This window comes from Amblyraja radiata, chromosome 14, assembly GCF_010909765.2.
Source record: "Amblyraja radiata isolate CabotCenter1 chromosome 14, sAmbRad1.1.pri, whole genome shotgun sequence".
Taxonomy (NCBI): Eukaryota; Metazoa; Chordata; class Chondrichthyes; order Rajiformes; family Rajidae; genus Amblyraja; species Amblyraja radiata.
The window spans coordinates 23,815,456-23,838,203 of NC_045969.1; the positions used below are offsets into that span (position 1 = coordinate 23,815,456).

Below are 22,748 nucleotides of genomic sequence, written 5' to 3' on the forward strand. Positions count from 1 at the left end.
AATATAGATCAGCTACTGAAATATGCAGAGAACTGGCAAATGGAGTTTAATTTGATCAAGCATGAGGTGCTGCACTTTGGAAAGTCAAATGTAAGGGGAAAGTATACAGTTAATGGCAAGGCCCTTAACAAAATTGATGTATAGAGGTATCTTGGCATCCAGGTCTCCAGAAGCTCCATGGAACATCATGCTGCAGGAATTTGGTTAGGAGTATTGTGTGCAGTTCTGGTCACCCCATTATAGGAAGGATGTGAGGGTTCTGGTAAGGGTGCAGAAGAGGTTTATGAGAATGCTAGCTGGATTACGGGGCATTAACTATAAGGAGAAGATGGACAAATCTGGATTGTTTTTTCTGAAGTGTAGGGTGTTGAGGGGAGCGATTGAAATTATATAAAATAATGAGAGGCATAGATAGGGCAGACAGTCAGAATCTATTTCCCAGGGTGTAAGTAGCAAAGACTAGAGGGCATAGCTTTAAGGCAAGAGGGGCGACATTTAAAGGCAATGTGCAGTGAAAGTTTTTTTACACAGAGTGGTGGAATGGGCTATTAGGGGCGAAGGCAGATACGATAGTGGCATTTAAGAAGCTTTTAGATAGGCGCATGGATATGCAGGGAATGGAGTGATATGGATCACATGGAGGCAGATGTGACCTGGCATCACATTTGGCACGCACAGTGTGGGCCAAAGGGCTGTTCCTAAGGTGTAGCGTTCTGTGTTTAAATGTTGGAAATACTCAGCAGGTCAGGTGGCATCTGTGGAGACATACTGACAAGGCTGTTGTACGTTTCCAGCTTTGTGTGTTATTATCTGACCCTGGTCAGCACTTGGATTAGATCTGCATTGGTGATGATCACAGCTGTGTGACACAGAGGAAACCAGCGATGTTTGAGGTCTAACAAATCTCTGTTGAATCTGCTGCAGTTCTTCTCAACTGACCCGGTCAAATCAGGAAGATCTCAATTCGCTGACTGCAAACTTAATTTGGTTTGGATCAATAGTAATGCTAAAATAATGTCAATTACCAAAAATATTCTATTATCTGGTTGAAATCGGAGAATTATAAAACAAATTTGCACATTTTAACAGAAAGGAATTGCAGATACTGTTGTTAAGAATGATCTAATGACACATTTTGTAACCTGCCTCCATTCCCCTCTATCAGGTAATTAATTAATCCTTGTAAACACAACATGGTTTCATTCTTGAAGCCTTCAATGCTCTTTGGATCTCTGGCAAGTATGTCTTGTTGGACATGTAAAACGTGGTCAGTTCAGAAGGAATATGTCATTTAGATCTCCTCTCATCTCGGATGCTTATGAACAGTTGCATTTGTTAAATCAGTAATATCCAAACCTCACCGTCTCCTGCAAGGACATAGTGGCCTGTCTTTCACTGCAGCAGAATAATCTGATGCCTGCTGTTTGTGTTCTACCATTCACCATGCCTATCGCCAACAGGAGGAGACCAGGGCCCTACCAAATGGGTCAGATGTAGAACTCCTGCTCTGGGTCTTGGCAAGTGTTGGCCTGTTGGCTTTCGGGGCACCTTTTGTTCCCAGCAGGACAGTTTGCTACTGGAGATGACGACTGCTTTGCTCTGTGGCAGAGCCAAGAGGTGGTAATGGGGTCCCGGGGAGATGGAGAGCGCGGCTTTAGACGGGAGGGGGAGAACTCTTGGAAGTGAGGGAAGGAACCAGGACTCTGCTCATAGAGGGAAGGGAGTGGGTGTCTTGCCGAGAATGAGGAGTTGAAGAGACCGGATGCTAGATTCCTGCCGCACTTCCGTGAGGAGGGAAGAGCAACCTTCAAGTCCTGGCTGAAGCTGTCCAGTGTGGAGACAGAGAGATCGGAGCAGGAGGTGGCTAACCCTGTGTCCACATCTGTCTCCGCCATGCCATCCACACCCTGCACGACGCCTCGGGCCGGGACTCTGGTCAGCCGACGGTGGTCACAGAGAGAGAGAGCCATCTCGCCCAGCGGCGATGAAGACAACGAGGAGGAAACTGATCCGGTGAAAGTCGGCAGGCAGAACAGGGACTTGCTGCGCTGGGCTGTCCGCGAGTACCCAGAGGCACTGCTGTCACGTCTCCTGGTGTCCCCTTCTTTACCACCCCAGAGATCTTCTTGAGAACTCCCACAGAAGCGACCAAGCGCCCTGGATTGGTGGGGCTTGTGGCTACTCAGCTGGTGTTGACCACATCGTTCCGGTGCACAGCCCAAACCACGAGGCATCACTGTACACAGGGGAGTGAAGGAGTTACTCCTCACTGCGGTGAACTGAGGAACTCCCCTCCTTCTCCACGGACCTCTGAACAAATCCTGCACCTGCACAGAAAACAAGAAACAGTGTACAAATACATGGAGATTTAAACTGTGAGTAGGACACAAAGAGTCGCCTGGCTTGGGTGTCATCTTGGATCCTGTTAAACCATAACATTTGAGATACAGTATTTTTTATTTGCATCCTGGGATAAAATGTTTTTCAAATTGAAGCTTGTTTTCTGGTGAAATTGGGCTGTCATAATTGATGTGTCCATTGTGCATGTCCCTGCTGTGGTCAAAAGGGATTATTCTTCTTTCTCCTTGTTTTCCAACAGCACAGGTGGGGTAATAATTTCTTACCATCTGTTTCAGATGAAATGCTAAACTGAGACACTATCAACCCTCTCTGATGCTAAGATCCAATAGCATCCTGACCAGTGTTTAAGCCACAATCAATCTAATAATTATTAAAACTCTAGTTGGTTTGTTGGTTTGTAGCGGGTTCTATTTCGCGAAAATTTGTTTAAGCTGTTTGTGAATTTACTCCTCCACCCTTTGCCGTAACGGAGAATTTTTTTTTCCTCCTCCACATTTTGTTTTGAAAATTAGAAAATTTGGTTATTAATTTCCCTGCTTTTTTAGTAAAAAACAAAAAAAAAAATTTAAATCAAGCAGCTGCATGAGTCACAGTGCCATCTCACAGATGTCCAATCACAATGGATTTCATTTACATATGATATGACATCACAATGGGACAGGGGTGTGAGATTGGAATCTTCACGTGGTCCCACTAAAATCAAACTGTTTGTTAATGCTTAGGTTGTTCTTTTGCAAACAGTTCCTGACACACATTGCTTGAAGATCAATTCTGAAGCCCTAGGCTCAATTCTCTTGAATTTCATCAATGTGAATTTCTCTGGCTTAGTCATCCAACTAAACAAAATTAATTTCTGAATGTCAGAAGAAGGGTCTCGACCCGAAACGTCACCCATTCCTTTTCTCCAGAGATGCTGTCTGACCCGCTGAGTTACTCTAGCCTTTTGTGTCTATCTTTGATTAACAGACTTTTGTTTTGGGCCTGAGCTAGGATCCATTTTTGCAATTATTTCCTTTCCACAATAGTACCATTTTACACCTAATGTTCAAGTTGGATCGTTAATTGAGATATGGATCCACCAGATTTGTGCATGTAATGGAGGCTGTGGGCGATAGAGAAAACGCTTCCCATGTTTAAAGCCGAGACATTGTGTGGATGGCTCTCAATGTTAAGTGTGCATTAATTGATGTATAAATCAGTTCTCTCACGGAGCCAAAGCCTTTAAAGCCTATTACTTCACTTAGGGTTACCTAGCATTGCCTGATATCTCCCGCTTATGTATGTGCCAGAGAGAAAGTTCTGTAAATCCATGTGAAATGAGTATTGACTGATACAACAAAGGCCAATTGTTTACCAGGCCTCTCAATCACTTGTTCAACAGTGAGCGACATCACAGAGACTTAGTGACAACTTAAAGCAGATACGAAAAGACCATGTTCATACAGTGTTAGGTTGCTCGAGTATTTGGCTTTGCTTTTAAATATTGCTAACATTTAAAATAACATTCAACAACAATCACCTGCATTTACATAGGCCCTTCAATGTGGTAAAAATGCTGCATGGTGCTTTGTACAAATATTATCAACCTAGATTTGATATTGAGCCAATGTTTGGAGATATTCGGGTGTGATCACGAAAAGCTTGGCCAAAGGCCGCACATGAAGTAGCGATTAAAAGGGGGGGGGGGGGGAGGGGGGGGGAGAACGTGGAACAAAGAGGTAAGGGAACGTCAGTTCCTGGAACTTCGATGGTTGAAGGCGCACTGACTCTGGTGAGCTAATTACATTTTAGGATGTGCAAAAATCTAGAAGCAGAGTGCAGGTATCTTGTTGGAAGCTGCAGGGGTGAGGCCTTGAGAAACACATAAAAAATGAAACATATAAAAATCCTATTTGAAACGGGGCTCTGTGAAACCAAAGCCAATGTGGGTGAGATAAATGAGAATTGGTACACTGACAGCAAAGTATTGAATGGCCTCAAGTTTGCAGAGCAAGGGTAGCATATGGGAACGGCTGAGAAGTTGCAAATGGGTAAAGGACGAGGCGGTGGTGGGGACAGGGTACGTAATGGCGGTGGAGGTAGGTGGCATGTCTATGTTTGGAAGCTTACCACAGAGTGAAATGTGACAGCAGAGTCATGAACTCTCTGATTCAACCACTGTGGTCAGGAGAAGATCAACGGCATGGAACAGAGCTTCAGTGAGACCAAAGATGACTGTTGCCCGAGCTAGCGACTGACCACAGGATTGCAGCAGGATCTTGATCAGTTGGGCAGGTGGGCTGAGGAATGGTTGATGGAATTTAATACAGAGAAACGTGAGGTGTTGCATTTTGGGAACACTAACATGGGCAGGACCTACACAGTGGATGGTAGGGCTCTGGGGAGTGTTGTAGAGCAGAGGGATCTAGGAGTACAGGTACATAGTTCATTGAAAGTGGCATCTCAGGTAAATAGAATGGTCAAAAAGTCTTTTAACACATTGGCCTTCATCAGTCAGAGCATTGAGATTAGAAATTGGGAAGTCATGTGGCAGTTGTATAAGCCGTTGGTGAGGCCGCATTTAGAGTTTTGTGTTTAGTATTCCACACTGAGCAGGTGTGAGGGTCAATGCAGAGACAGAGTGGGGGTGGGGGTGGGGGAGGCAGGAGTGACTCAGGAGGAGACATGCAAAGAGCCATAGATGGATTGAGGGAGAGCTTTGAGTGTAAATAAATACCTGTGTGGTGCTGTGAAAAATTCAATCACCTTTTGTGCATCAGTCTTATCCAACAAAATATAGACATTCTCATCATTACTTATATTGTGCACTGTGTCTAAATCAGATGACACAAAATGCACAGTTGGAAGGTCGGAGCTGAGAGCTTCTGAGCCTGAAGGCAATAAATCATTAAAAAATGTAACCATAGATGTTTATAGCCACCTTGTGGAGCAGAGAGAGATAGAGGCTTGAGGGAGGGGAGAGACATTTATTGTGCCAAAACCCTGTGATACCCGTACCAGGCTCACAAGGGATTCCAGATTTCCATCCGGTGGGTTTTATTTGGGAACTAGGGAATATCAGTGGCCTGCCTGAGAAATGGGGATAATGTTTGTTGGTCTCAAGCTGGCCTTGACCTCTCTCTGGGCTAAATCAGTGACAACTGTAACATCTTGCTGAATCCGATTGGACGTATCGGGGGGGGGGGGGGGGGATATCTCATCACATGATCCCTGTCTACCCTGTGCAGCTCACCTCTACAGAGCAAATATTTTTCTAACCAATAAACAACATTTTTAAAAAATGATCCCAACTTCCCTCCCCCATCTTAGTTGACTGGGAGCAAATTCCAGATGGAATAATCTTTAGCTCCTGGAGATTCCAGGGCAATACCTGAGGTTTGCAGCTTAGGCAGGAATAGCTGACTCCTAACCACCAAGTGTGGTGTATGCATGACTCCAAGTTAAAAATACTTTCATAGACAATGAACTGTGAGAGGCACACAGACACAGCCAGTAGAGCTGCTGCCTTACTGCTCCAGCAACTCAGGTTCAATTCTGACCTCGGAGTCTGTGTGTGGAGTTTACGAGTTCTCCCAGTGACCACATGGGTCTCCTCCGGATGCTCTGGCTTCCTCCCACATCGAGAAGGGCAAGCCTGTCTCTAGGTTACTCAGTCACTGTAAATTGCCACTAGCGAGTGGTAGAATCTGGAGAGAACTGATGAGAATTAAATGGGACTAGCATTGGATTAGTGTAAATGAGTGGTCGATGGTCGATGCTGTCCTGGAGAGACCGTTGAATCTCTTTACAAACTGTCTGACTCTTGATAACTGAACAGTAATTGTCTTGTAAATTTTAAGGGTCTCCAGACTAACCATTTACCCACAAACCTCGAGTCACCTTAACGGTTCGGCCACAGGTGCAGCTTTATATTGATTTTGAGGCCACAGGAGAAGGGTTTGATGACTCTGGGCCGGTTCTTGCTGGAGTTTAGAAGGATGAGGGGATCTCATTGAAATCTACCAAATAATGAAAGTCCTAGATAGCGTGGGTGTGGAGAGAATGTTTCCAGTTGTGGGAGAGTCTAGGACCAGAGGGCACGGCCTCAGAATGAAAGGATGTACCATTAGAATTTTTTTAGCCAGAAGGTGGTGAATCTGTGGAATTAATTCCCACAGAAAGCAGTGGAGGTCAAGTCATTGGGTATTTTTAAAGCAGAGATTGATAGGTTCTTGATTAGTAAGTGTGTTCAAATGTTACAGGGAGAAGGCAGGAGAAAAAAATAGATCAGCCATCTTCTTCTTGCGGATGGCGTGTACAGCCTAAAGTTGTAGGACAGCTTGTTCTATTTGATCTTATTTGATTGTGCACGCCGGGTTGATTGCATTCGTCGAAACAGGGTGGGCCATGTGAAGATTGCAATCTTCCACCCCAGATCAGCCATGATCGAATGGCAGAGCAAACTCTATGGGCCGAATGGACTAATTCTGCTCCTATGGCTTATGAACTAATGAACACGCTAGATGGCCCACACAGTGACATTGACAGTCAGCTCTGGAGTTTGTAGGCACAGACCAGGAACTTCCCGCTCCTGTCTATGAAACCGATCCCAAGAGAAGGCGCACCCAGAACTGAATATGTCAGTCGCCATTTTATCAGCAATGCATTTGGAAACGGGGATTTTAAACAATATATTGTATATGTCCTGCTCCTTGCACGCAGGGGGCAATGTTACCTGCAACAGGAGCTTGTTGCCATCGTAGTCTTCGGTTTGCCATCGTTTCTCACTGATGGGGCTACAGGGATTGGGCAGGAGAGGGACCAGGCAGCCCACAGCGTGAACTCTGAACTCCAGAACGTTGGACGGGCATGGAGCTGGGAGCCGACCTGCTGGCAGCCGCTTCAAAGACAGCTGAATCTCCACCTCCATGCTGGAGTAGACAGTGAAGAAAACAAAGTCCGACCTGTACTTCGACGCCACGCGTTTCAGGATCAACTCGTACATCCCGACTGTGTCGGCGAAGTTGTCGAAGCTGCAGTAAAGGGTGAGGCGGATGATTTCTTTCCCGTAGTGAACCTGCCTGACGGCCCAGAGAATGGCGTGGTCAGCCAGGGTGAAGAAGTCCTGGTTCCTGGGCATGTAAGGGAGGATCCTGCCCTTGACCCTCTCGGTGTGATGGTACTGCCACGGCGGGTGGAGGAAACACTCGTGCAGCCGGGAGATCTGCTGCCCGCACTCTTCACGGACGAAGATGATCACAGCGAGCGCCGGCTGGTCCTCGTCAGTCACGCTTCCCACCGGCAGCGCGGAACCGCCCTCGGAGGCCACGAAGAGCCGCAAGCTGGGGTCAATCCAAGTCACCAGGCTGTCAACAGCTTTCTGCAAGGCTGGTGCACTGCCCGGGTTGGTGATGATGTGCATGGTGACCAGGAAGGGATTGGGCACATCTTCCAAACACAACTCACCTGCATGTGCAGAGAGGACAAGAGGGGGGAAGACATTTGGATCAATGTTAACATAGATTCATAGACTACACCACAAATCATTAGGCCAACCTTGTCTATGTCGGTTCTTCAAAGCAGCTCTCCTCCAAACTTCTATTTATCTGGTCGGCCTCAATAACCCCTCAAATATTTCCTCTGTCTAAACCTTGTTCTGTTTGAAAAGTTATAATTCACTCCATCTTCACTACTTCACTCCATCTTCAGGAGGAACACTGCAATTCACTGGATAAGCACTCTCTTCAGCTCCCCTGTTACTCAATTGCCTTCAATTGCTCACGTTAAGTTTATGTGCTCAAAACCATGGAAGAATCAGATCAACAATTGTTCAACGGGCTAAACTGGGTAAATGTCCAGCCCAGACTCCGGGGATAGATGCTCTATTCTGAGCTCTGTCATGGCAGAAGATCACCAGGTAGATGCAGAAAATGATTCAATGATGTGCACAAACCTCCTTGAAGTTGTGCAATATCTCGGCCAACTCATGCAAACATCTGAATGCATTTGCAACAGGATTCATGGCTTCATTGAGTGATACGGCATGCAAATGGGTCTTTTGGCCCAACTCATCCATGCGCATCTACCTTAATCCCATTTGCCTGTGTTTGGCCAATATCCGTCTAAGTCTTTCCTCTCCATTTAACAGTCTAAATGTATTTTAAACATTGTAATTAAACCCTCTATACCACTTCCTCTGGCAGCTCATTCCAATAATGCATCACCCTCTTGTGTGGGAAAACGTGCCTCTATGAATCTTCCCCCTCCCACTTTAAACCTATGCCCTTCGGTTTTAGATTCCTCTACCCCGCGAAAAGACAATCTCCCCCCCCCCCTATATATATGCCCCTCATACTTGTATAAATCTTTATAAGGTTGAGAGTCCGTGCAAATGGAGTGCACAGAGACCTTACATTAGTGGCAGAAGGAGCAGATGATGCCCCCCTCTGCAGGTCAGATTGCCACACACAATCATCACTAACCCCAGTGGCATTTGGGGAGCTCCTGCAATGCCATATTCAGGGAAAATATTAGATCAAGGCTTCGTCTTTCATCCCACTTGTGTTTAAAGGTTCCTGGTGCATCAATAAAATATTGCAGCATACTGAGACCTTTCAGCTCATTGTCTATGTTATCTCTTAGTTATCCGATTAATCCTTGCTCTTTCCCAATAACTGCAATTTGTAATTTTACTTCCAAAATCTCTGTTGAAAACTACTGTTGTATCTTCACACCAGCCTTCCAAACAATGCATTCTATAATGCCACAGTACACTGGATGAAAATAAGGTTCGCATTGCCTTTGTGTATGCTAGGATTATTATATTTTTGTACAACACAAAAAGAGGCTATATTCACCTATGCTGGTTCTCAAACACCATTCCCCTCAATCCATTCTCCCACCTATTTTCCTCCAACCTATTCTTTCACACATGCATCCCTACCCCACAGTTCTCCGACAACACACTTATACACTGGACCCTAATCTAACAAGCAATTCAATTTTAGGATGTGGTAGGAAACCGGAGCACTTCAGGAAACCTACGCACTAGCAATGAGATGTACAAATTTCTCACACACTGCACCAGAGATCAGAATCGAACCTACAATGCCATTGTTCTGCCCTTTCGAAGAACCTTTACAAATCAACTCTAGATAAAACGTATTACAGGCTCACAGGCTGGAGATGCTTCGACCACAGTAGCTGCCTCACCTTCTCCAAGACAATAGAGTTAGGCAATAAATGTTATTTCCCAGCATTGCGCAAGACTCAATAAACAAACTGAAATCAGGTACAGTGCCTGAGATTGGGAAATAATGCTTTGAAATCAACTTGCTCATTGCAGGTTAAATTACTAGGGAAAACATTCTGAGCAGAGTACATTTTCCAGAAGGGATAATAGATAATTTGGCAGCACAGAGGTGCAACTGGCTGTGAGGACTTTGCACGTTCTCCCTTTGACCATGTTGGTTTCCTCTGGGTGCTCCAGTTTCTTTCTGATCCCCAAAATGTGTGGGTTTGTAGGTTCATTGGCCTCTGTAAATTGCCCAAGTGTGTGGAGAGTGGATGCAAAAGTGGTCTGTACGCTAGATTCTGTGGGACTCTATGAATCTTTATTTCCATGGTTATATATATATATATATATATATATATATATACCTATGATTTGCATAAATAATGCAGTATGAGTAATTTATTCACCACACCGGCAGCAAGAGTTACATTGAGGAAGAAAGTTGCAGGCTGCAGGAAAACTTCAATAGACTGGATAGGTAGCCACAGAAATGGCAATTGTAGATTAACCTGAAGTGTGACATAATGCATTTGGGAAAATGAAATAATAATAAAGGGTAATGAAAAGTATGAATGATATAGGATTGCATGCCCATAAATCCCTGAAGATAGCAACAAAGTATATATGGAATCTAAGGCAGCATTTGTGATACTCGTCTTTATATTATTCTGGCACAATGGTAGTACAAGGAAGTTGTGCTAGAATTGTCATAGAGTTGTACAGCTCCGAAACAGGCTCTTTGACCTATCATGTCCATGCCAACCTTTTTGTCCAATTCCATTTGCCTGCATTAGGACCATATCCTTCTATGCCTTTATACACGTCTTAAACGTAGTATAAAACACACTTTTCCAGATGTTTACGTTAATGTAGTATTACAGAGTCATACTGTGCAGACAAAGGACGAGTCCACACTGACCATCAAGCACCCATTCACACTAATCCCAATTTATTTTCCCCACTCTTCTGTCAACTTCTCCCAGATTCTACTTCCCACTTTCACATGAGCGGTAATTTATCATGACTGATTAAATACCAACTCATGTCTTTAAGATGTTGGAGAAAACTCACGCGGTCTCCTCGAAGAACACACCAAAGGCACTTGGACAGATACATGGATAGGAAAGGTTTAGAAGGATATGGGCAAAACACAGGCAGGTAGGACTAGTGTAGTAGGGCGAAGGTCCTGTTTCCATGCTGTATCACACCATGACTCTTATGACAAACTACACGGACAGACCCAAGGTCAGGATTGAACGTGGTAATTGGAGGTGAGAGGTTGCAGCTCTCTAGCTGTGATTTGTACACAAGTGCATTCCTGAACCTCACACTTAAAAGTCACAGATCTAATTTGTAGGCTATGTTGCAAACTCAAGATCAGGTAAAGTGCAAGTCTTTTTATTCCCTTGAATTTAGATGATTATAGGATGATTTGATCCAATTTCCTCCCTTTCCTCCTCAAGATATGAATGGAATCTGATCAAGCAGCATAAGAATACTATTTCTGCAGCTTGAAAGATTTAGCTGCACAACCTTCCTAGACCATGTAAACTGGATCTAATAACAATGCACGAGTCTCCAGTGCCATCATTATCAATTGTCCCATGTATCTGAAATATATGCATTTTTGTGACTGGGGTTTTGTTGGCGGGGCCTCTTTTAGAAAGACTCAGCGCATCCATCTCCACCAGCCCAATGATGGAAAAACAAACGACACACAGTTTAAAACTCAATGCACAATGCAACCGCCTGAAGACAAGGTGCCCCATACACATCCATGAATAGTATCCTTTGTCTGAGGCGATGGCAGCAAGTGTAACCAACAACCAGGGATAGGGCCCAGCAAATACACTCAGTGACGTTTCCAGTAGGACCAAGCATTCAGACAACTCAGACACTCACAACCTGTGCTGTTTCAAATGGGCCTCTAACCAAATAAACAAATAAAAGCTTCATCTTTTTCCTAATTGCACAGATAATAAGATTCATCTGAACACAGTTCCCAGGAGATCTGAGACACATTACAAACGCACCATCACCATCCTTTCCTTTTCCAGTCAATCCCACAGATTAAATTGTAAATCTCTAATAAACTCCAAAATCCTTTGGTGAGTAGCTCTGATTTAAGATGATTCATTGTCTACCCAGATAAAATTAATTGCCGACAGAAGCTGCTATTGGTGCAAATGATGAATTTACAGCTGGGCAAAGCGCTTAATAAGAGATGTAAACAAATATTGTGCAGGCTTTCCACTAATGTGGGGAATCTGTTTAGTTTAGAGAAACAGCATGGAAACAGGCCCTTCAGCCCACCGAGTCCACATTGATCATCCATCACCTGTTCACACTACTTCAACATTATCCCCTTTTCGCAAACACCCCCTACACGTTTGGGACAATTTCACTAGAGGCCAATTAACCTACAGACTCACATGACTTTGGGATGAGGGGGAGGAAACCCACACGGTCATAGGGAGAACGTGCAAACTCCACACTGCCTTGCAGGTAACTCAGGCAGGCTTCATGTTGGAGACTGGATAGACTCGGCTTGTACTCGCTAGAATTTAGAAGATTGAGGGGGGATCTTATAGAAACTTACAAAATTCTTAAGTGGTTGGACAGGCTAGATGCAGGAAGATTATTCCCGATGTTGGGGAAGTCCAGAACAAGGGGTCACAGTTTAAGGATAAGGGGGAAATCTTTTAGGACCAAGATGAGAAAATCATTTTTTACACAGAGAGTGGTGAATCTGTAGAATTCTCTGCCACAAAAGGTAGTTGAGGCCAGTTCATTGGCTAGCAGGGCAATAGATGGTGCTTCTTTATCTGTTGGGTATTTACCAAACAGTTTTTCATTTCTTGCATCACCTGTTAAGTTTTTCTTCAAATTATTACTAAAATATCAGCAGTGAATGATAGTTCTATGATACACTGACTAATGTGTTTCACAGATCTGAGGCATTAACTGTTTCTCTCTCCACAGATGCTGCATAAAAATGAGTGTTTCCAGGATTTTCAGTTCACATTTCAAATTTCTCACATTTGCAGCTTTTTTGATGTTTATTAACGACTGCAGGTATTAATGCTTTTAAAATGCGTAACACTGCTTTGACAGGGCAGTTGTGATTGCCAGGCTGACACTCAGCATATCATAGAAACATGGAAACATAGAAAATAGGTGCAGGAGTAGGCCATTCAGCCCTTCGAGCCTGCACCGCCATTCAATATGATCATGGCTGATCATCCAACTCAGTATACTGTACCTGCCTTCTCTCCTTACCCCCTGATACCTTTAGCCACAAGGGCCACATCTAACTCCCTCTTAAATATAGCCAATGAACTGGCCTCAACTACCTTCTGTGGCAGAGAATCCAAGGTAGTGCTGGCGAACTGCTTAGTTGAAGTGCGTAAGAAGGAACTACAGGTGCTGGTTTAAACCGTAGATAGACACAAAAAGCTGGAGTAACTCAGCAGGACAGGCAGCATCTCTGGAGAGAAGGAATGGGTGACGTTTCGGGTCGAGACCCTTCTTCAGACTGGTTAGGGGTAAGGGAAACGAGAGATATAAACAGTGATGTGAACAGATAAAGAACAATGAATGAAAGATATGCAAAACGATGGCGATGATAAAGGAAACAGGCCATTGTTCGCTGTTTGTAGGGTGAAAATTAGAAGCTTGTGCGACTTGGGTGGGGGATGGATAGAGAGAGAGGGAATGCTGGCGCTACTTAGTTGGAGCGTTGTGCTTTAGAGGATCCATACACTGCAGTCATTTCCCGCTTCTCGCAAGAACATAAAAGCTCTTACTCTTGCACTCCCTCTTGCTGGAAGTTCTCCCAAGATGTCAAGGTGCTCGTCTTCCCTATCAACAGACAGAAACCATCTGCCATTCTCACCTTTCGCTGTGGCATCTTGAAGTTTACCAGCAGTTTGTGGCATTTCCCCATGAACGCATTCCTAAACAATTCTACTGCCCAAAGATCTTTGGAATCTCTTGTAGGCTTGAAAGGTTTGAGATAACATGCTGGGAGCAAAACAAGAGGCAGTCTGCCTGAAGCTACATTGGACAACATCAAATTAAGGGGAGAGGGAGAGGGAGGGGGAAGAGAACATTTGCCACTGGCTACCATACGCAAGCCCTTCCCACTGGCTCTGCAATTGTTGCCCCAAAGAAAGGGGAACAAGGATTGCTTATGAGAGGGGGAGGGACATTAGAGGCACAAGATACATTTTTGGGAACTGTGTTTCCAGTAAAGTTTAAGCAGAAGTTGGAGCAGACAGTTTTTTAAAAATCTCAATGTTACAAGCAGACTGGCTAGAATTTAAAACCTGTTCAGTAGTACTAAACAGGTTGACAAAGTCATTGCAGAGTGATTAAACACACTGACCATCGATCACCCGTTCACATTAGTTCTATGTTATCCCACTTTCGCATCCACTCCCCACAAACGAGGGACAATTTACAGATACCAATTAAGCCTGCATATCTTTAGGATGTGGGTGGAAACCGGAGCATACGGAGGAAACCCATGTGGTCACAGGGAGAATGTGGAAACTTCACACAGACACCACCCAAGGTCAGGATTTAACTCGGGTCTCTGGCGCCGTGAGGCTACAGTTCTACTGCTGCGCCACTGTACCACCCTTAGGGCGGATAGGTTTTTAGGCAAAAATTATGGAAGCCACAAAGGAGTAGGCTGTTGTAAACACCCAACATGTTCATCATGTTTGTTGCAGTCTTAAAAAAAAGTTACCATCCTTGTCTAGCCTACATGTGGGGCCAATTCCTATTGTTTGAATTAATTGTTTGAAAGATTGTTTGAAAGATACAGCATGGAATCAGGCCCTTCGGCCCACTGAGTCCACACCAACCATCGATCACTCACTCAAGTTCTATGTTATCCCACTTTTGCATCCACTCCCTTCAAACTATGAGCAATTTACAGAGGTCAAGTAACCTAAACATTGGCACATCTTTTGGGATGTGGGAGGAATGAAAGCAACTAAAAGAAACCCTCACTATCTCCGGGAGAACATGCAAACTCCACTCAGAGAGCGCCCGCAGTCAGGATCGAACCTGGGGCTCTGGCATTGTGAGGCAGCAACTCTACCACTGTGATGCCCTTGAAAATGGTAGGGTCTGAAATGGGCTCTAGTATGCCAGTTATTGACTACAATGTACTGCTGCAGTTAACATAATCAATCTCTGCACCTTATGGGTGGAACACAGCGACACAGCCATTAAAGCAGCTTCCTCACAATTCCACTGATCTGGATTTAATTGTGACCTCCCGTGCTGTTTGTGTGTAGTTTGCACGTTCTCTCTGTGATTGTGCGTGTTTCCTGCAGGTGCCTCCCACATTCCCAAAACAGATTAATGATTCACTGTAACCCCCCCCACCCACCCAGTGTCTTGAAGTGTGGTAGAATCTGGAGGAGTTGTTGGGGTTGTGGGGAGAGTAAAATGGAATTAGTGTGAATGTGTTTGCAGAAGGGTCAAACCTGAAACGCTGCCTATCCATGCCTGATCCACTGAGTAACTCTAGCATTTTGTGTCTTGATGGTTGGTGTAGATTGGGTGGGCCAAATAACCCAGTCCCATGCCATGAGAACCTATGGAACAGTTGTGGACAGGCGATGATTGCAGGAAGCATGATTTTAATTTTCCAAAACTCTCTTGTTTGAGGGAAGGTTCCATTATATTTGAAAATAGCATGTTGAACCCTTTTGCACGAAGGGAGATGGAAAGAAGAACATTACAGGCCATGTAACTTAACATATCACAGGGAAAATGTAAGAAGTTATTATTCAGGATGTTATATCAGGGCACTTAGAGAAATGTGGTACAACAACAGTTACCAACAATACAGTGAGACGGCCATCCTGCTTTCCTCCATTCTATCTCTTGAACTTCTGCTTGTGGGATCTTGCTGTGCGTAGATATGCCTGTACATCACAGACTGACTACATTATAAAAGTACTTCAATAATCTTACTGCACTGTGGGATGCCCTGAAACTACATGAAATAAATGTATTTCTTATTCAATTGTCCTTGGTAACCTCATGCGGTAGAAGGGCTAGTTAAATTAGAAAGGTACAGAATAATGACAAATGATTCCATGACTACACTTCCACAGGTTAGATCATACAGCAAATGTTACATACTTGGAGGCACCATTTTTCAGTAAAATATGTATGGAAATAAAGAGCTTTAGTGTAGCCTTTTCCTTTTACACTACAGTGCATGCAACAAGAGGAGGATAGACCTATCGTACGTATTCTTAGTACTCACTGCTTGTTGATGACTTGCAGCTTAAGTTTGATCTGAAATAGAAACAGCAATATTTTTAGTCAAGGCGGTCAGTCAACAGAAGACTGTACTGCTCAACACACATCATTGAAAGCTGCCTTTCTGATGGGTTGTTTAAATTATAGGATTAACATACAGGAGGACGGGAGTGAATAGAGTCATTCAAACCAGGCAGGTAAGGGATGTATCAAATTGTGAAAGAAAGTTGGGATAGTCACTTTAATACTCCACCCAATGGATAACTGTGAATCAGACTACCGGTCGGAGGTACAAAATCTGATTGAATGGTCTTTCTCTCAGTGTTGGCAATACCAAGAAGCTGAGTGATGACTTCATGAAGGGAAAACCAAAGGTCCATGAACCTGTCTTCATCAACAGGGATAGTGGTGGAGAGAGTCAACAGCTTAACGTTTTGGGGCATGCATACAGTATCTGTCCTGGGCGCAGTGCATTGACGTAATCACAAACAAAGCTCATCAACGTATCTACTTCCTTAGAAGATTAAGGAGATTTTGTATGTTGCCAAATACTCTGTCAAACTCTACAGGTGTACGGTAGAGAGCATACTGACTGGAGGCATCATGGCCTGATTCGTAGATCAAATGAAAGAGGCTACAGAAAACTGTAGACGCCACCCAGTTCATCATGGGTATCGACTTCCTCACTATCGAAGGGATGTACAGGAGGTTCTATTTCAAAAATGGGAGCTAATATCACCAAAGACACGCACCACCCTAGCCATGCTCTCATCTCACTGGTACAATTAGGCTCTTGAACACTGCACAACATTAACCACAATACCAAAGCAACTGATCTACTCTGGACTTTGTTGGTTGCACTATTTACTTCAGGTTTGCACTATTACAGTCTGGTGACCAGGTATTATTGATTATTATTTTATTGTTTTATTGATTAATGTATATTTATTTCTTGAGTTATTGCATTAATGGGCCTGTAAAGCTGCAGCAAGCAAGAATCTCATTGTTCCATTGCCGGTACATATGACAATTAAATTCTCTTGATTCTTGTACCTCTAGCCCAACGGAGCAACAAGAAGAGGCCATGTTGGTGGGGATCTTGATGATAGATGCCGTCATCTTGAGGGAGTGACTTCTGCTGATACTTTTTATGTCATTTTATCAGTGAAGCTGCATTTTTCTTGCATTGTCACGCAGTGGCTTATTCCACTTGAGTGATGTCCATCATAGGACCAGGTAATCCAAACGTCTGCTACCCATCCAAACCCAATCACCCCATTCTCCCTCCCTGGCGAGATCTGAACTGATCCATCCATCCGTCATTTCCATTATCCTGCCCATCCCCATTTCTGCAATTTCCTCCAACCTCTGCAATATAGGTGGCCCTTCGATTCTGGCCTCTCAAGGTTTGGGATAATTAGTAGGGAGGAACTGCAGATGCTGGTTTACACAGACACGAAAATCTGGAGTGAATCAGGCAGCATCTCTGGAGAAAAAGAATAGGTGACATTTTGGGTCAAGACCCTTCTTCAGACTGAGGGGAAAGAGAAACAAAAGATATAGAACAATTGAAAGATATGCAAAAAGCAACGATAATCAAGGGAATGGTCCATTGTTGGCTGTGGGAGAGGTGGTAACGAGTTATACAGACACTGAAATTCAATAGACAATAAACAGTGTGCAGGAGTAGGCCATTCGGCCCTTCGAACCAGCACCGCCTTTCAATGTGATCATGGCTGACAAATTCAACAGGGCAACAGTGAAACTAGTATGATGGTTAAGGTGGGGGAGGGACAGAGAGTGGGTGGATGGAATGTTTACTTGAAGATAGAGAAATCAATTTTCATATCGCTGGGTTGTAAGCTGCCCAAGCAAAATATGTGCTGTTTTTCCAATTTATATTTGGCCTCACTCTGACAATGTAAGAGACCCAGGACAGAAAGGTCAGTATGGGAAAGGGAGTTAGAGTATTTGGCAACTGGGAGATCGTGTAGGCCAAGGTGGACTGAGCGAAGGTGTTCAGCGAAATGATTGCCAAGTCTGCGCTTGGTCACACCGATATATAGGAGTCCACACCTGGATCAGCGGATACAGTACATGAGGTTGGAGGAGGTGCAAGTGAAATCTACTTCCCTTGAAGGTTGGGATCCCTGGACGTGGTCGTGGGAGGAGGTACAGGGGCAGGTGATGCATCTCCTGTGGTTGCAGGGGAAAGTATCTGGGGAGGGGGTGGTTTGGGTGGGAAGGGATGAGCCAGGGAGTTGTGGAGAGGGCGGTCTCTGCGGAAAGCAGAAAGAGATGGAGATGGGAAGACGCGTCTAGTGGTGGGATCCCGTTGAAGATGGTGAAAATGTCAGAGGTTTATGTGCTGTATGTGACGGCTGATGGGGTGAAAGGTGAGGACTATGGGATACTGTCCCTATTGTATAGGAAGGAACTGCAGATGCTGGTTCAAACCAAAGATAGACACAAAAAGCTGGAGTAGCTCAGCGGGACAAGCAGCATTTCTGGAGAGAAGGAATGGGTGATGTTTCGGTTCTGAAGAAGGGTCTTGACCCGAAACGTCACCCATTCCTTCTCACCAGAGATGCTGCCTGTCCCGCTGAGTTACTCCAGATTTTTGTGTCCCTATTGTAACTGGGGGGAGGGGGAGCAAGAGCAGAGCTGTGGGGAAATGAGGAGACATGCGTGAGGGCCTCATCTATGATAGAAGAGGGGAACCCCTGTTCCCTAAAGAATGAGGACATCTCGGCTGTCCTGGTATGGAACTCATTACTTGAATCATTATTGGTGACCTTGCCACAAGATGCCAAGGGGTTAAGTTGTGAAATTCCCGCCATATACCTCTTTTGTCTTGTTTAAGATGCTCTTTAAACCCCAACCTTTGTGTTGGAGCAGCATCGAATTACCAGTTCAGGAACCAACACAAAGGTCAGAGACATAAATTCAAATCTGACCAAGACAGCAGGTGAACTTAAACTTAGTTAAATTTGGGATAAGAATGGCAGAGACAGTCATGACTGCAGGAAACTAGATGACTTGTAAAACACCTCCGCACTGACTTACATCCTCTCCTTAGGGACGGAAGCCTGTTTCAGGGGAGTTCAGCCTTGACAACTATGTGGTTGATGATCGACAGTGACTCTGATATGCTCTGGTGGGCCACTCAGTACAAGGCAGAATAAGGGTGAGGGGTGGACTGGCACTTATACCCATCTGCCAAAACTATATCAATAACAAAAGCAGTTTCTCATCACCTGCCTAATAATTCCCATGTAAATGTATGTCAAATTATTGATCGTAATTTGGGTGTAACACCTTGTGACGTGTTCCTTTGTTCAAGACCTTATAAAGATATTTGCTCTGGTTATCATTTGAAGAATTTCTGGAGACCTTTGCAGGCTGCTGATTGCATTATACTTGGACAGTTGTTCTACTCATTCTCATATGAAATTTAACCCGCCGGTTCTTTGTGGGCATCCTGTTTCCCACATAACCATTGAAACTCAGTCTCAACCCATGACCTGTTCCACCCCACACCTGGCAGTGAGAGAAACTGGTTGCAATCCCCTTGGCTGGAGGTCAATTTCTGTGAGATTGATAGGACAATAGTCCTATCAAGACCGCAGGTCTGTCACTAAAGACCTGATTAGTATTATGAATGGGGGAATCCCTCTCCAGGGGAACTTATACAGGGCAGATTCTCAAATAAATGATTATTTAAACACGTATCCGTTACCAGGATTGTCGGGGCCAAGGAAAGAGCGTTCACGTCGCGGCCCTGTTTCAACCAATCTTTCCACCACCACGCACAAGAAGCACAAGAAGCGCAAGACAGACACCATTGGGCAGATGCCAAGAAGTGTGTTCAGCTCTGGCTGAACAACTTCTAATCTTGTGTGTGGACTCGATAAGAAGAAGAAGACCAGGATTGTCAACGTGGGTCTCACACAAGCAGGAACTTAATTCACGAAAGCATGTAACTTCACACACATTAATGCGCCAGCACAAATGCACAAAGCTACTCATTTGCACCAATGTTAACACTCAAAGAGCAATTCACCAGCCTGGGGACTGCCATAAATTTCCTGGACTCCCTGACATTCATTGGCAAACACAGACCGACCTACCGTCCGGGTTCTTCTGCCCAGTCCTTCTTGGTACCTCTCCTCTCCATCGCCCACTTGTCCCTTGCGAGCTCTCCGCTCGCCTCTCCTGCACTGATGGCGATGCTCCTCGCCCTGGCTCCGCCTCTCCAGGGGGCGTGGTGTAACCTGGCGGCTGTGGAACAGATTCATGACAACAGTGAGGTCCCAGTACTAGAGGACCCATTATACAAGGCGATAGCAGAGGAGGTCTGAAACAAGTCGCCCCGTGGCCGGTGAAAACTACATCACTCATCGGAAATAACTAGGACCATTGCGGCATTTCTGGGGGAATTCCCCTTCCTCTTCCCACAACCAGGCCGGGAGTGGTGGGGGTCGGTGGGGGGTAGAAGGGCTTTAGAAGAGGGGGATTGTGTAGGAAGAAACTGCAGATGCTGGTTTAAACCGAAGATAGACACAAAAATCTGGAGTAACTCAGCATCTCTGGAGAGAAGGAATGGGTGACGTTTCGAGTCGAGACCCAAGGGTCCCGCTGAGTTACCCCAGCTTCTGTGTCTATCTGGAGGATGGGAAATGGGATTTGGGAGTTCTTCCTGAACCCGGACTGATGTCAATACCCTTGTGATATTACTGGGGTTGGACTAGGCTGCACGGGATCAACACGTTTCATTGCCCCCTTGCTGCCTGCCAGCAATGCGTTCGGCACTGTTTTAAAAGGGGCTTATCGCTGGATGCCCAAACGTTGTTTTAGGATTGAAAATCCTCCTCTGAAGGCGGATTCAACTCAACATCCGGATTACTGATTTATTCAGGTCACTTCACAGACTGCAAGGTGCAAGTTTCTGTCAGCTCCAGCTGTGGCAAGAATTGTTATGCCTTTATTTTGTAAACCAGTATCTGCAGTTCCTTGCGTCCGTATAAAAATGTAGGTGGCATGATCAGTAAATTTGTAGATCACCCGGAAATTGGTGGAGTTGGATTATAAAAACGCATGCGTCAGGCTGTTCACCAACTACAGCTGGGTGTTCAGTATCATATGGATTCCAAACGTATTCCTAAACTCAGGGAACTGGGTGTCTGTGCATCTCTTTGCACCTGGATCATCGACTTCCTCTTCAATAGAACACAATCTGTACTAATTAAATGCCTACTATCATGTTCTGTGTGCTGAAAGCAAAGCAAGAATTTCATTGTCCTATCAGGGACACATGACAATAAACTCACTTGAACTTGAACTTAATTGGCAGCAAAACTTCTTTCTCCATAACCATCAGCCCAGGAGCATCTCAAGGCTGTGTTCTTGCTCTGGTCACTCTACACCAATGACTGTGTGCAGCCAGACACATTTCCACCCCCATCTTTAAATTCGCTGACGACACCATGGCTGTTGGACGAATTACGAGTAATGATGAATCAGAGTATAGTAGGGACATCAATCGTCTAGCGAGTTAAGGCAGCACCCCTGGAGAACATGGATAGGTGGCATAGACACAAAGTGCTGGAGTAACTCAGCGGGACAGGCAGAATCTCTGGAGAGAAGGAATGGATGATGTTTCGGGTCGAGACCCTTCTTCAGATTCGAGATCAATCGTCTGATTGAATGGTGCCAGAACAACAACATTGCTCTCAATGTCAATAAAACCAAGGAACTGATTATTGATTTCAGAAGTGGAAGACCGAGTTTCCACTAGTGGGAGAGTCTAGGGCCAGAGGTCATAGCCTCAAAATTAAAGGACGTTTCCTTTAGGAAGGAGATGAGGAGGAATTTATTTAGTCAGAGGCTGGTGAATCTGTGGAATTCTTTGCCACAGAAGGCTGGGGAGGCCGTCAATGGTTATTTTAAAAGTAGAGATAGATAGATTCTTCATTAGTATGGGTGTCAGGGGTAATGAGGGGAATTAGCCATGATTGAATGGTGGTGTAGACTTGATGTGCCGAATGGCCAAATTCTGCTCCTATCACATGACCTTATGATTCCTGATTTTTGGGCACCTGATGTGGATGGTGGGGAGTGAGGGGGATCAGGAAGGTACCTCCTTGCTGGTTTGCTGGTGGGACTGGCCAAAGTAGCCATTTGCAGCACAAGGTGAGAGGTCGACGAGGGGCTGTGCAGGCTGATGGCCTGCCCTCCCTCCAAGGATGTGCCTGTGCCCGACTGCCTCTGGAGAGGAAGCACACAGGCACGCACCTTTGGGATTCAGGAGGCCTTCTGGACTGGGGTTGCTGTTGGGGTTGGAGTGCATCCTGGAAAAGGATGATCATTTTTTAAATTGAAATGTCTAAATATGCAGGTAAAGCTTTTATCACATGACTGTGCAGTTTAGCTGGTGCATTTTAATGAGGGTCATGGCCCCACCAGCAAAGGGATCTGCTCCCCCACTGAAGGCAACCTTGACATACACCCTGTGAGGCACCAGTTATGATGATCCAAATGTATACATGTGTGTCAAGTCAAGTCAACTTTATTATCATATGCACAAGTACAGTGAGGTACAGGTATATCTCCAGAAAAGGGTGTTTGCAAACAGTAACAGAAAGAGATCAGCTATTACTATTGGTTAGCTTTCTTTTTTGTTGGGTCTGTGAGATTCCCGTCGAACAATCCTGCCCTTCAGTGCATATGTATATGTGTGTGCATGTGTGTGTGTGTGTGTGTGTGTGTGTGCATGTCTATATGTATGTACGAACTGGAGAGTGCCGATTATTTCCTTCTGTGCGAA

At 44.8% G+C, this 22,748-nt stretch overlaps 1 protein-coding gene across 1 annotated transcript; it reads right to left on the reverse strand.

The window, feature by feature from the left end:
- Positions 1 to 1,025: 1,025 nt before the first annotated feature.
- fam124a (family with sequence similarity 124 member A) lies at positions 1,026 to 20,132 on the reverse strand. The gene is made up of 4 exons (XM_033033514.1): positions 20,053 to 20,132; positions 15,927 to 15,958; positions 7,076 to 7,806; positions 1,026 to 2,327 (listed from the first exon to the last, which is right to left on the reverse strand). Exons 1-4 carry the CDS (start codon positions 20,097 to 20,099, stop codon positions 1,488 to 1,490), a joined length of 1,650 nt encoding a protein of 549 aa, XP_032889405.1. The 5' UTR covers positions 20,100 to 20,132; the 3' UTR covers positions 1,026 to 1,487.
- Between the last annotated feature and the right edge of the window lie 2,616 nt (positions 20,133 to 22,748).